Source organism: Aspergillus clavatus, genomic scaffold (genome assembly GCF_000002715.2).
Source record: "Aspergillus clavatus NRRL 1 1099423829791 genomic scaffold, whole genome shotgun sequence".
Lineage (NCBI taxonomy): Eukaryota > Fungi > Ascomycota > Eurotiomycetes > Eurotiales > Aspergillaceae > Aspergillus > Aspergillus clavatus.
The window spans coordinates 2,345,725-2,359,896 of NW_001517108.1; the positions used below are offsets into that span (position 1 = coordinate 2,345,725).

Below are 14,172 nucleotides of genomic sequence, written 5' to 3' on the forward strand. Positions count from 1 at the left end.
TCCGCACCACGTGATCTGACGTCGCGCTCATCCCAGCAGCAGTATGTTTAGACAGTGTGCGTGTAATAAAGCGTCTAGAGCCGTGAGGATATATGCGTCTTCTGTTATTATGAAGCCTATATACATGAATGTGGCAAGTTTTGCCAAAAATTACTGGTTTTCTTGTGTCTTGTAGATATTGTTATATCCCGCCAGTGACACCTCCTTGAGATCGTCCATCGACTTACCCCGGAATCTGTTGGGGTCAAGGGCCTTCTTCAATGCCTCATCGACTTCTTCCTCTTGCATCATTTTGGTCAAGAATTTAGCGGATCCAGCTGCTTGTGTAACCCACACTGCAACCGCCACATAAAGGCCTGGGATTGACGAGATAGGTCCGACCAAGGGCAAGTTGTCTGGCGTCATTGAAAAGATGCCATTGAACTTCTCCTTTACTGTCAGCTTTGTTTCCGCTGGGATCAGACTGCGAGCTCGCTCCAGTGTTGCGTCGAATGCGTCAATCCAGTCGCCCTCTGCACAGTCGGTAGGTTTGATGTGAAGCGGCTGGTGGTCGTAAGAGCCAAGTCCGTATGCTGTGCCATGATCGCGAGCATATACATGGTATTCGGGCCATCGGACGAAGGGTGACTTTCGCGACTTCGACACTCGCTGCTCACCATACATATATGGATGCGCAACAGGAATGACTGGGATTGGCACATCGAAGCGACAGAGATTCTCTGCCCAGATACCAGTGGCAACTACCACCTTCTCGGCCTTGAGTGGTCCGGCAGATGTCACGATACCGTCCAGGCAACCGTCGAGTCGACTTATTTCTTTTACATCTGCCTCCAGGAAGTGAACGCCATTCTTTCGCGCATTCTCCTGAAAGAAGGATGTTATCTTGATTGCATTTGCAGCTCCATCACTGGAAAAGTGCAGTGCAGCCAAGATGTCGTCGTTCTTCACAAGATCCGGTGCCAGTTGGACTGCCTGCTCTGGAGATAGCATTTCGGCAGCCAGGCCAACTTTCTGCGCCGACTCATGTCTGACCTTCAGCTTCTCGAGACCTTCAGACTTGGTTACAACTTCAAGGCCTCCAATCTTTTCAAACCCTCCCGGAATCTTTGAGTACTCCTTCACGGTCTCTATAGCCAGGCGAGTAAGAGCCTCGGATTCGTTGTATTGACCGATGTACCCAGGAGCATGGCCAGTGGAACCCTTCAATTGTCCCAGAGAACGATCAATGAGAACGATTTCTTTTCCACTATAGGAAGAGTTAGACAGAAAGTAGGCCAAAGCTGAGCCAACAATACCACCACCAACGACGGCGACTTTGAAAGTAGACTGCGAAGGATCCATCTTTGATCAATGTGTCAAAATAAAAGCAGAGCGATAACTTCTAGATTTCTTATGTCCCGGGCACTTTCCTCTATATATGGATGTCTATGGTAAGGTATATCGGTGTCTCGGAATACGAACGATGGATAGATACATCACCGAGGACCACTGTCACGGTGAACCTGTAGCTTGTCCCCCACAGGGCGTCGGAAGGTCTGAACTCTATCAGCCAGATCTTCATAGTCCCAGTCTCCCAGACCTGGTTTTGACAGGATAAATCGTGTCATTAGTGAATATGGGCTGATTGTAGAGTACCTTAGTCTCATGTTGGACTTGGATCAAACTCAATTGAGAGGCAAGATAGATACGTGGCGGCCTTAGAGCCTGAGGCATAAAGGACGTCATCAAGCTTTGACTTCACAAATTCAGAATCCGCCAAGAATGCAGACGCGTCTTCTTGAAAACCGACCGACTTTAGTGTTCAATAATCGGGAAAACATTTTGGAGAAACACATGCAATGGCCCGAAATATGGCTTAGCCAATTATAGCTTCTATATGTGCGCTGAACTTTGTTGTTGGGAAATCCACGCCCTTTCAGTGTCATCTGGCTTTAGAATCCGATAGAAGCCAGGTAGAAGTGACAGCCTGGTCAGAAGCCATTCCCAAAAGCGGATCATGTTTACCACAGATACCAACTATCTCTAATAGAAATTTGAGAATCGCTTATGAGAGGCAGTCGTTGACTGATTTGTGTCAAGCTTCTTCCTTTGGCGAGCCTGTTGATCTGGGCACTCAGCTCTTGAATAGGAGTCATTCCCTGTATCGGATCTTAGGGGCTTCACTACCTCGATTGATAAACTCTCACGAACTGATTCTTCCAGATCATATGTACTTTGGCCTTGCATCGAAAGCGAAGCATTGACTCACGGCTATATGAGCGGCGTCTGAACTGGAATGGCTTGACTTCGGCCGCGAAATACCATTTCCATTATGTCGATGTTCCGGCCGGCTTCAGAGGTATCTTCGTCAGACTCTCAATCCAGCTCCGATGAGACTGATCAGAACTTTTTGGAGACGTCTAACAGTAAAGCTCGAGATGTCTCCTCCACTGAAAACAACACTCACATGTGTTCTCTCGACTCGGGGCTTGAAACTGAAAGCTTGTCAGACTCTTCCAGAGATGTGCGCAACGTTGAAAACGAAGGCCATGCAATGTGGATGACTACCGCATTGCTTGAATTTTACTGCATGAGCAAAGCTGCAGATATCCTGAATGCCAAAGAAAGCTCTATGCGATACACTCGCGACTCCCCAGAAGTACAGTACCTTGGAAAAAAGCTGTATTCATATGAGTCTCAGGTTCTGTCATCACATGGAATGTTACCAGGAGGCATCCATAGAGAAGAGTGGGGTGACAAAAGACAGAATTACCGAGATACTCTTGATGTTCTTGGTCTCCCTGCGCTTGAAGGACTGAAATTGGATGACATTCCTGGGAAAGTGCCATCAATAGGCACTACTGGAGATGTAGTCCTTGCTTCCAAGAGTTCAAAACATGTACAGATTCATTCAGAGAACAGTTTCGCAGGGCCATCCCAGTTGAAGCGGCAAAACTCCGGACTGTTAGGATTCAAAGAGCCAATTCATATTGAGAACAACTTTCCCTTCCTTGGAAAGGGTCGGCTAGATGTGGGAGCTCTACCCAACCAGCCATTCTCGCTTCTGGGGAGCTCACCCGTGAGCTTTCCATTGTTTAGAGCCAATCCTCCACCACCGACTCCCAATATGTCACGCTATGCAATGGAGTTCTCTGAGGTGAAAATTCTGGGCCGAGGATCATTTGGTGAGGTGTATCATGTCAAGAATCATATTGATGGGCAAAGCTACGCAATTAAAAAGATTCCGCTCAGTCAGAGGCGGCTTCAACAGTTACAATGCGGTACCCAGAATCAGCTCGAGAGTATCATGAAAGAAATACGAACACTTGCTCGACTGGAACACATGAATGTTGTCCGATACTATGGTGCATGGGTGGAGCAGGCTGATACATCCGCCATCTTCCATTCGAGAAGTCAGGGTGCCATGGAAATACATCATGAAGAGACTCAAAGTGTCCATTTCAGCCATGAAGCGACTGATGATCAAAGCTTCGGGATTGTCTTTGAACACTCGGAAAGTTCCGCAATGCAAGCACACTCTGAATCTGCCTCTGCGTCTCTTGAATACGACGTCGAAACTGCAGGTCACTTCCACCGACGCTATAGCCATGCTACGACAGCCTCGCATCGTTCAAAAAGTAGTCTGGCACGGAGCCTCGAAGACGATGATGAAGTCGAATCCATCCCTCGCGACTTCAATCTTGCGTCTCATGGCCAACTATCAACATTCGGTGGCACTGATGACGATATCTTCACCGACGGACTCAGTTATGACCCGTCGAAGCTGCAAGTTCAACGGAGACACCAAAATGGAACCCAAATTCCTGCTGTCATTCTTCACATTCAGATGTCGTTACATCCTATTTCTCTAAGCTCATACCTGAGTCCACAAGCCATGGTTCATACGGAGGACAACCAATCCCTGCATCGACGTCACTGCTTTCATCTAATTCCATCGTTGCGATTAATGCTACATATCATCTCTGGCGTCGAATACCTCCACGCACAGGGCATCATCCATCGCGATCTAAAACCAGCGAATATCTTCCTCTCATCCTCGCAGCATTCCAACCTCGACGGATGCCCGTCCTGTCATGCAAGCCATGGGACCGTCCCTCGTTATTGCCACCCGCGCATAGGAGACTTTGGTCTTGTTGCAGATATGTCGCACTTCGACGAACTCACCTCACCTACGGTTGAAAATGGCCCGAAGGTCCACCGTGTAGTTGGTACAGAGTTCTATCGCCCACCTCTGGGTACAAACGGGCCGGAACACTGTGGTGATATCATGAGAAGTGAGAATCAACAGGTCAGCTATATCATCAACGAAACACTCGATGTTTACGCCCTTGGTGTGATACTTTTTGAACTACTTTATCGTCTCAATACTAAGATGGAACGCCAAATGGTCTTGACCGACTTGACAAAAGGGCGAAATCGACAGTCTTCGATCAAAAGATTGCTGGGACACACTATATTCCCCACAGACTTTGCAGAGAAGGTTGATATGGGATTGACGATATTAAATGACGATATGCCTGTGGCGGAATCGTTGATGAGATGTATCGGCGGCATGTTAGAACCTAACCCCCAGCGACGCTGGCGTTGTGCGGATATCAAAAAACATCTCGAGTCTATCTTGGGAGCTGCTGTCGTACAAGACTTCTCCTGCTCTTGATGATGGCGTCGAGCAATATCATCCATGCAGGGGTCTCAACAGCAGCAGAACCAAGCCCATAGGCTGCGCTAATTTCAATGTTAGGACCGGAGGAAGGTGGAGACGAAGTTAATAGATTATATACCCTGTATCTATAGGATGATGCATTGAGCCTGAGTCCCCTGGGACGATCAACAGGCATACTCTCCTCTCAGATAACCTTTTTAAGCCAGCCTGGATGGGTGACCATGACCAAGCTGAGCAGCGAAATGAGTTATGCATATTCTCAACCACTGATAATGTCACTTATTAATTTTTACCCAGAGCTCTGGCGCATAAATGGACTTGGCCCTCGGTTTCCTAGTGATGGAGTCGGAGTTAATAGCATCACAAGGCGTAGATCCTCCGCAGTCACTACCGACATAAAAACACAAAACTGAAGATCAAAGACCTGCTTGCTCATTTCAATTGTAACCTCTGATTCTCTTCCATCTCCTACGCACCATTCTCCATATCAACTCAGTCCCAACTCTTGAAGTAATGCCAGCCACAGACCACCCCCCAACCGCCCCATACAGTGAACCCCTTCTTCCCCAACTAGACATCCAAACTCCATACTACACCGACCTGCATCACATTCTCCGCGCTTTATGTCCGCAACTACGTCGAGAGCTCCATCGCACCCTACGCCAAGGAATGGGAAACAGCCGGCCAAGTCCCAGAGCAAGTCCGCCGTCGCCACTGCGAGTTCAGCTTCAGCATCGTGCATCCACTAACCACCGAGGAAGTGGTTGCCAAAGGTCGCGAGGAGGGATATCAGGTTCTGTTCGGGAATTACGGAGCCGGATGGTGGGTGTTATTTTCTCTGGGATTGAAGAGGGATGGGTTTGCTGATGTGATGTGCTTGATGGCTGGGTCGGATGTTGCGAGTATCCGGACGACCGCTAAGCGGGACGGTGACCACTAAGTTGTCAATGGGGCGAAGAAGTAAATTGCGAGCGGTATCTGGGCTGATTACTGCACTGCTGCTGATCGCACTGGCGAGCCGGGACGACGAGGGATCAGTTTGCTTGTGATTCCTTTGACGGCGCCGGGGGTGACTCGTCGGCGGATGTACAATTCAGGCGTCGTTGCTAGTGGTATGCTTCTCCGTTGCATGTGGCATTTTCTCTTCGACTGATGCGTGAATATGATGGGGCTCGACTTTCATTGAGTTCGACGATGTTCGTGTGCCGACTGATCATCTGCTTGGAGAGGAGAACAAGGGTTTTCCGATGATCATGTCGAGTGAGTACAGCAGAATCCACACACATGGTATGTTCTATGCTAAAGCTCTCCTAAAGACTTTAATACTGAGCGCCTTGCCCTTGCCTGCGCCTCTCTGCGACTAAATCGTGTCTACGCGGAGGATGCCTTCCATTACGCAACAAAGCGCGAGACCTTCGGCGCCCAGCTCATCCAGAGACAAGCAATCCAGTCTAAGATCTTCAGATTCGGCCTCATGATCGAGCCTGCATATGTATTCATGGAGCAACTCGTCAATACCATTGAGCTCACCAAGGATCGGCCCACGGACGATGTCAAGATTGGTGGAAAGACGGCTTTGCTCAAAGTGATGTCTACCAGAGCCCTGGAGAAGAGTGTCCGTGAAGAGCAGCAGATTTTGGGCACTGTTAGATACCATAAGGCTGGAAAAGGAGCGCGAATCGAAAAAAAAGCCGCGATGTTAGAGTTCATGTTGTGGGAGGTGGAAGTGAGGAGATTATGGTGGGACTCGCGTTACAGGAAGAGACTAAGCCACTCCAGACGAGACGTAGGGCGCTTGAGAAACGGGCGATGCTCTAATACTCGGGCAATTCCATGTACTATTCAATCCAATCATGTTTTTGCTAAACTTGAGCTTGTAGTCCACAGCGCAAAAAGGTTGCCTGTTCACGATGGCAATACCTGCGAGCCCAGAGAGTGGTATCTTGGGTAGTACACTGCATGATAAGCATAGAGTAAACGACATCAGTGAGGAAAGGATACGACGATGGGATATAGTTTCAGGTATGTCACAGGGGATCAATGAATACACCAATCAGATCTCAAACCAGCTCCCAAGGGTTCATTGCTAGACGCTGTCTATCCTCCAATTGCTGAACCCTTCTATTGATTGTTTCCAGATGCCCAGTCAAATCTTTGATGGCTTGCTCCAACAAGGGCAGGTTGTCAATAGTCTCCGGACCCAGAGGGAACGGTATGACCCTGCCATCAAGTGGAGAGTTTCTCGCCAAAATTTGATTGAGAGAAGGCTGATTTTGGGGCTCATCTTTTGGGGGAGCCGAGGGTGCTTGGGTTTGAACAACTGGCTTGTCCTGAGTAACAGAGCTGCTTTGCTTCTCTGGCTTCTGACTTGCTTCAGCTCTAGAGTTGTCGGTAGAGGTGGGCGCGACGTCTCCAGAAACGAAAGATGTATCCGTGGTATTGCGAACGTGGTGCTTCTCTGGGGTGGTAGTAGGTCATCAGATGAAGCACATAATATAGAGATGGGTGCTCAGGAAACTCACGTAAATCACAGCTGTATCGTCTACTGTACTGGCAGCTTGTACAGGCTCCATGAAGCTTGGACGATTTGTTTGTGTCAAATCCAACCACGCAAGTTCTCCAAACACCTCTACCCTCCTTGCAAGGGTTACAAGGAGAAGAAGCTTCAGTCTCTCGAGTGTGAGCAAATGCGGCTGTCAACGTCAGACTGGTTTTTAACGGCTTCCGAATATGCTTGCCCTTGCTGTCTAGTTGCCAGTCCAGCTTGCGCACAGGAGGTAAGTTCTGGTATCTTTTCTGGAGTTCGGTAGGGGTATCAGGAGCGATGGGCATATCTGAAGCGTCAACTCCAGGGTCTTGGGGTTCATTGTCTAAAAAGGCGTTAGAACGGAAGATTGCTAAGATGTAATAAGCTTGTTGAAAGGAGCCACGTACCCGTTTGCACTTGACTGCCACCTCGCAATGGCATCTCTTGAGTGCGTCGGCGTGGCCGGTAAGGTCCCTCATCCTCGCTGTCAGACTCGTTGCGAGCTCGCTTTGAAACTCCCAAACCAAACATTTGGAGGATGTGAGAAGCAGATGGAGTGATGCACTCAGGATCTCCCTGCTTGCTGTTCATGTTGCACCTGCATTGACAATGGGAGAATGATGAATAGAGTGGGCATAAAACGAGTAAAGGATGTCTGCACAAAAGTTGCCTGTTTGCTAAAGATGCAGATAGCGTTGCCGGGACGCTAGAAGTTGAAAATAGTCAACCAAGTTCATGGTTTATCATGATACCAGATGCAATCAGCTGTGTACATTGTCATGGTTTCTTCGAGACCAACTTATGAGGATTACAGTACTCTACCGTCTCGCATGATGAGCCTCTCGGAACAACTACTAGGCTCTTTACTTTTGATAGAACAGAATGTCCCTGGACTGTATCTGTCCTATATTGGCTGCAAGTACATTCGACACCTTACTCTGGCCCATTGGCATGGCATCTTCCTGCCTGCGATATTGAAATAGACTCAACCAACAACGATCCCTCTAGATGCCTCCACCGTCTATATCTCTACTGTCAGCCCTTGGAAGCCGGCTTGCTCTTGATTATTGGAATCCGATCAGATGTGTGAGAATCTTCGAGATGAGACTGATTTCGATATAGGATCGAGGAAATCTTGGGCATATCACAGATGAGACTGAACCTGACAAGTTTTGGATCCTTACTGACTTCATTTGCTTTCAGTATTGAGCTACCTAGCGCTCCCATCCTTCTTGTTACATCAACTGCTGGCCAGGTCTTTGAAACTCTCATCTCTGATGTTTTTTCAGAGCAGATGTACAAATAAAGGCCTGAGAATTACAATACTCAGTGGCTAAACGATTATAAACACAGCACGAGCAAGCAATGACTAATCAGCCAATCAAAAATAGTTAACATTGATTGTTGACATAATATGACGCCAATCGAAGCCAACTGGTCACTGATAAGGAAGAACGTCGTCTGGATAACGCTCAAGTGTTTCTTCCACACGAGTCGTGCACTACAAATGACCATCAGAGCTGAACTCCTGGAGCAGGCAACTCCTAGCTCGCTCCTCAATAATGGAGAGCTTTAACGATGTGCCGCGCCCCAGAGAGCTTGGTGAAGAGAGTGCTGCGCTGCCGGATGAGTTTCCCTCAAGAGCTCCCTCGATAGCTGGAAAAAGCACAGCAAGTTTCACATCTGACCTAAGCTCGACCATAACGGAGGGATCCCTTGCCTCTGGTGGGACTTTCCGACTCGAAGAGCAAGCTGATTCTGTGCAGCGCAAAGTTTCTGACCAAGAAGATGTCTTCAAGCTTCCCCGTACGGCCTCTCCTTTCCCTCCGATGCCCTTCAGTCCACCTCCAGGAGCAGAGATCAGTGAAGAAGGACACGATGAGGAAGACGAGGAACCTCATGTGGCGACCTCCTTTGAGCGAGACTCTTCGCCAACCTTCGCACAGAAGCATCGGTCGGCGTTCTTCGACCTCGGCGAAGAGAGCATCAACCGTGTGCACAAAATCTCGTTATACGAAACGGCAACTCGATTCTACATGGTGGGCATGGACCTTTCAGACACTCGATTTCGAATCCTCAAGATGGATCGCACCTCGGAAACAGATGATTTGAATATTGCGGAGGATGATATTGTATACACAAAGAGGGAGATGAGTCAGTTGCTCGATGCGATTGACGACGGCAATAAAAGCACTGGTGGCTTGAAACTCCGATGCAGTGCATGGGCTCTGCTCGGGTTTATTCGTTTCACTGATGCATATTATATGCTTTTGGTGACCAAAAGAGCCCAGGTAGCAATGCTAGGAGGCCATTATATCTACAAGATTGATGGAACGGAGCTCATCTCGTTGACCGCCTCGAACTCCTCCCGGCTCAAACCAGAGAAGAACCCCGAAGAAGCGAGATACATTGCTATATTGAACAATCTGGACCTGAGTCGATCGTTCTACTTCAGCTACTCATATGATGTTACACGTACCTTGCAGGACAACATATGCCGCGAGCGCAAACTTCATCAAGATGGGTACTCGCAAGGGTTCCATCAAGATTACAATACGATGTTTATATGGAACCACCATCTTCTGAGCCCTGCTATTGCTGCTTTGAAAAATCCCTATCAGTGGTGTCTTCCCATCATCCACGGCTATGTCGATCAGGCAAAGATAGATGTATATGGGCGAATGGCCTATCTTACAATCATTGCCCGTCGATCTCGCTTCTTCGCTGGAGCTCGCTTTCTGAAGCGAGGGGCGAACGATCTCGGCTATGTGGCCAATGATGTTGAGACAGAGCAGGTTGTGGCAGACATGGCTGAGACGTCCTTCCATGCTCCTGGCCCTGGTCTTTATGCGAATCCCTTATATACTTCATATGTTCAACACCGCGGGAGCATTCCTCTTTACTGGACGCAGGATAACTCTGGAGTATCTCCTAAACCGGATATTGAGCTGAATCTTGTTGATCCATTCTACTCTGCTGCAGCACTGCATTTTGACAACTTATTCGAGCGTTACGGTGCCCCAATCTACGCTTTGAATCTAATTAAGTCGAGAGAGCGGACCCCGCGAGAATCGAAACTACTCAAGGAATACACCAATGCCATCAATTATCTGAATCAGTTTCTTCCCGAGAATAAGAAAATCATCTATAAACCGTGGGATATGAGCCGTGCGGCCAAGAGCCGTGATCAAGATGTGGTTGGAACACTTGAGGAGATAGCGGGTGAAATCATTCCGAAGACGGGCTTCTTCAAGAATGGTATAGATGCAGATTCGGGCTTGCAACTACAGAATGGGATTGCGAGGACGAATTGCATTGACTGCCTTGACCGTACAAATGCCGCTCAATTTGTCATCGCCAAACGGGCACTCGGACATCAGCTTCATGCGCTTGGGTTTATTGATGGTACCACGCTGGAGTACGACTGCGATGCTGTGAACCTGTTCTCCGCCATGTGGCACGATCATGGTGATATGATCGCAATCCAGTATGGCGGCTCACACCTCGTCAACACAATGGCCACGTATCGCAAGATCAATCAATGGACTAGTCACTCTCGAGACATGGTGGAGAGTTTCAAGAGATATTACAACAATTCCTTTCTTGATGCTCAACGTCAAGAGGCTTACAACTTGTTTCTTGGTAACTACATTTTTGCTCAGGGCCAACCAATGCTGTGGGACCTATCCACCGATTACTACTTGCATCATGCCAGCCCCAAATCTTGGGCAGAGAAAAGACGGCCAAGCTATATCCACTGGTACACACCAGAGAATTTGAAAGAACGGGAACTTCCACCACCCCCAACAAAGCCCAAGGAGCCTTTGACGCGTTTCGATGATTACTGGCTAGAATACTACCGGCCCTTGGCTATCTCTACTCTACCCAAGATATTTTCGTTTAAAATGAAGTCAACCTCCCACTTCACTCCGCATCTCAGCCCATTCGATGTTCGCTTCCACCACGAGCAGCCAAATCGGGACAGACATCCGCAGCGAAGCGTTAGAATACGGGAACCAGGAAACAACGTGACCGAGCATTCAACACGCTCACCGCTGCAGGGTGCATCGCCGGCGCACAAGTCAACACGAAATTGGTTACAGCAGTCGGATTCTAGGCAACCATCTCCGAAATACATAAAAGACTCCTTGTACGAGCTTTCTATATCAGGCAGCCAGATCCCATCCATGCAGTCGTCCACGGAACCTACTACTCCCAGCAAAGCACAAATCACCCAGTGGACTCTTGATCAACTGGTGTCCGGCTCGCTAAATCCCTCAGTCACGGTAGCAGAGGCTGAGGAATACGAGCGATACATCAACCACCCTCTTAAGGTCCCTCTCGTCGTGACTTCGGAAGACGAAATCACAGCCGCTTCAGCCCAGGATGAGTCGAACTTGGACCTAATAGAATACGCGAACAAGTGCAACGTCGAGGAGGTTACTCTCGGGGCGAACGCCGAGGAAAATCTAGCGGACTATGCTGAGTTCCTCAATGTATCTGAAGAAGGACTCACGGTCGTGACAGAGGATTATGAGAAGAAGCGCTATAAGCGGTATCGTCAATGGCTCAGAGGGAAAAGTCTCTTCAAACAGCGGGTCGATATATAGTTACTGTTATCTCGGGTTCATGCTCTATGACTCTTATGACCTGTTCCGCACATGATACCCAGTCTTGTTGTTAATGAATCGTAACCTTTAATAAGTCCACTTTACGCATTGAATGCAGCGTATCATTCAGCCTTTTTTAAATCGTTCCGTTGGAAATCGTCCATTCCCCGACTCTACAGACAATCTAGAGGAGTCAAGGATCCAGCCCGAAAATGTCCGCATCATCAGGATCAATATCAGCAAGAAGCAAATCCACAAGCGACTTGTCCGCGTCAATTAACTCCTGTAGCTCCGTCCGAATGACCGCCTTAGCTTCCAACTGACCGGCATCTCCATCCGGCTGCGCCGGGTTCTCCAGCGCAAACCTCAGCAAATACACCACACCCTTCAGCTCCTTCTTCAGCTTCGTCATAGCAACACCCGTCTCCTGGTCCGCGTCTGTACTCTGGCTTTTCGCCGTCCTCTGCGCGATCTCGTCTTCTTCCTCCGCTGCATGCAACCAGCACGAGCACACTGCGCCGAGTATCTCGCCGCGCCACCGCCACAAGCGGGGATGCGCGTTCAAGATCACTGCGCGAGCTGCTGCGACCGCGGCGACGAGAAGAGGCGGGTGTGCTGGGCCGAAGGGGTTCGATAGGGTGCTGTATAGCAGAGGGATGATTTCCTGGAGGTATTTGGTCGTGTGGATGCCCAGCTCGAAGAGCAGGGGGCACATCTGGTTGACGAGCAGGGTCGAGAGGCGCGGGTACGGGAACGAGGCGAAGGATGAGGAGGAGGTTCTATTTGTGGAGCTGATGTGATGGAAGGATGGGATGATGTTCTCGCGGAGGGTCTTCGTCACGCCGGATATGTAAGCGTCTTTGTGAGCGGCTGATGGTTTTAGCATTCCGGAAGGGGAGGCGTTGAGGTAGTTAGTTTGTAAGAGGGATAGTAGCGCTGGATAGGCTACATTGAGGAGTTTGATGGCGTCGTCTTCGGGCGTGATGGAGGGTAGACAGAGGAGGCAGGGTCTGACGGCATCCTCGAAGACCGATGCCAGGTTTGTCCGTTGCAGGATATCAGACCTGCTTTCTCGAATTGGGCTGAGAATCTGAGAGAGAAGAATGCAGCCACGGGTCTTGTATGCGATGCTGTCATCGTCTATTAATGCCAGAACGGGTGGCACGAGCAGTGGAAAATGCGCCTCCAGATGGGATCGGTCTTTCGACTGCATGTCACTAGTTAAGGCGAAAATTCCAAATCTTTGGGATGGTGAAAACATACCTGATACTGCGCAATCACCCAGGATAGCAAAGTCGTAGCATAGACACTTTGAATCTTCCAGGGCTTCGTTTCCGGGTCGATTATACTGGCATCAAATCGCGGTAAAGGAACAGGATGAAAATTCTTTCGACCCGCTTCAGTGATTGCAGGATTCTTCGTCTTTGCGAATAGAGGCTTGATCCTCTCTGTAAGAAGTCTTTCAATAAGAGACCAGAACGAGTTATCTGATTCGGCGCGGACTCTTGCGACAAAGCCTTCTAAAACAGTCCTCGATGCTGCATAGCTTTGCTGGGTAGTCCAAGGGTCCTGATCAGAGGCATGGCTTGCCAGAGCAACGATCACATCAACTACGTTCGGTGCTTTCTCGATTGGCACAAATGAGTCTAGTTGCTCCAAAACGCAGATTGCAAGCTCTAACTTGACTTTGTTTTCGCAAAGCACTTGGTTCTTCTCGGCTATGACCTCATATCATCAGTGATCATGGACGATTAGATGATGATCAAGAGGACTAATGCTCACCATCCAATGACTCTACCTCTGTCGCTGCGAAGATCGCAGAAGGTAGTGCTAATTTGCTGGACCAGCTATAGAGATTATCGACAGTATCCTTGTCAGATTCAGACAATTCGGATACACTCGTCGAGCTTCGGCTCTTTAGGAAAGCTTGAGCGACCAGGAGATTCTCGGCTGTCTACCGCGAGATCAGTGACGAACAACAGCGCGTACCGGCAGGTCCTCTTACCTCTGTGGTATCTTGATGTGACAATATATCTTGCCATAGTATATTCAGTTCTTCTGGAATGGTGATACTATCCAACCATGTCTCTGTAATTGCATGAGAATCTCGTCGTCGGAGGGCCTCACGTGCTGCTACGCGGAGTGCTTCCATCTTCTTAGATTAAGTCACGGTTGGATCAAGCGGCATCCACCAAATATGTCGGGTCTGCAAATGGCAGAATAAAACTCAATATGAAGGGATGTTATGAGAAGGATTTTATACTGCATAGATAGCTGTTGTTTGACGGAGAGTGGTTCCATCAGTAAGCAAGAAGTTTGCGGAGGGAAAAAGTGATCATGGCCGTGTAGCAGACTCTTGAATCTAGATCTGA

General features: G+C 48.8%; 6 protein-coding genes across 6 annotated transcripts; 3 read left to right on the forward strand and 3 right to left on the reverse strand.

The window, feature by feature from the left end:
* Nucleotides 1-150: 150 nt before the first annotated feature.
* On the reverse strand, nt 151-1,341 carry ACLA_075520 (NAD(P)/FAD-dependent oxidoreductase; the record flags this gene model as incomplete). The annotated part of the gene is made up of 1 exon (XM_001275938.1): nt 151-1,341. The coding sequence occupies one exon, from the start codon at nt 1,339-1,341 to the stop codon at nt 151-153; it is 1,191 nt and encodes a 396-aa protein (XP_001275939.1).
* Nucleotides 1,342-2,311: 970 nt separating this feature from the next.
* ACLA_075530 (putative protein kinase) lies at nt 2,312-4,657 on the forward strand (the record flags this gene model as incomplete). Its single annotated transcript, XM_001275939.1, has 1 exon — nt 2,312-4,657. The coding sequence occupies one exon, from the start codon at nt 2,312-2,314 to the stop codon at nt 4,655-4,657; it is 2,346 nt and encodes a 781-aa protein (XP_001275940.1).
* Nucleotides 4,658-5,916: 1,259 nt separating this feature from the next.
* ACLA_075540 (Acyl-CoA dehydrogenase, C-terminal domain protein) lies at nt 5,917-6,614 on the forward strand (the record flags this gene model as incomplete). Its single annotated transcript, XM_001275940.1, has 2 exons — nt 5,917-5,923; nt 5,980-6,614. The coding sequence occupies 2 exons, from the start codon at nt 5,917-5,919 to the stop codon at nt 6,612-6,614; spliced, it is 642 nt and encodes a 213-aa protein (XP_001275941.1).
* A 109-nt stretch (nt 6,615-6,723) lies between these two features.
* On the reverse strand, nt 6,724-7,781 carry ACLA_075550 (uncharacterized protein; the record flags this gene model as incomplete). Its single annotated transcript, XM_001275941.1, has 3 exons — nt 6,724-7,121; nt 7,291-7,533; nt 7,598-7,781. The coding sequence occupies 3 exons, from the start codon at nt 7,779-7,781 to the stop codon at nt 6,724-6,726; spliced, it is 825 nt and encodes a 274-aa protein (XP_001275942.1).
* A 971-nt stretch (nt 7,782-8,752) lies between these two features.
* Nucleotides 8,753-11,800, forward strand: ACLA_075560 (phosphatidylinositol-3,5-bisphosphate 5-phosphatase; the record flags this gene model as incomplete). Its single annotated transcript, XM_001275942.1, has 1 exon — nt 8,753-11,800. The coding sequence occupies one exon, from the start codon at nt 8,753-8,755 to the stop codon at nt 11,798-11,800; it is 3,048 nt and encodes a 1,015-aa protein (XP_001275943.1).
* Nucleotides 11,801-11,993: 193 nt separating this feature from the next.
* On the reverse strand, nt 11,994-13,952 carry ACLA_075570 (Tti2 family protein; the record flags this gene model as incomplete). The annotated part of the gene is made up of 4 exons (XM_001275943.1): nt 11,994-13,007; nt 13,064-13,518; nt 13,583-13,754; nt 13,806-13,952. 4 exons carry the CDS (start codon nt 13,950-13,952, stop codon nt 11,994-11,996), a joined length of 1,788 nt encoding a protein of 595 aa, XP_001275944.1.
* Nucleotides 13,953-14,172: the final 220 nt, after the last annotated feature.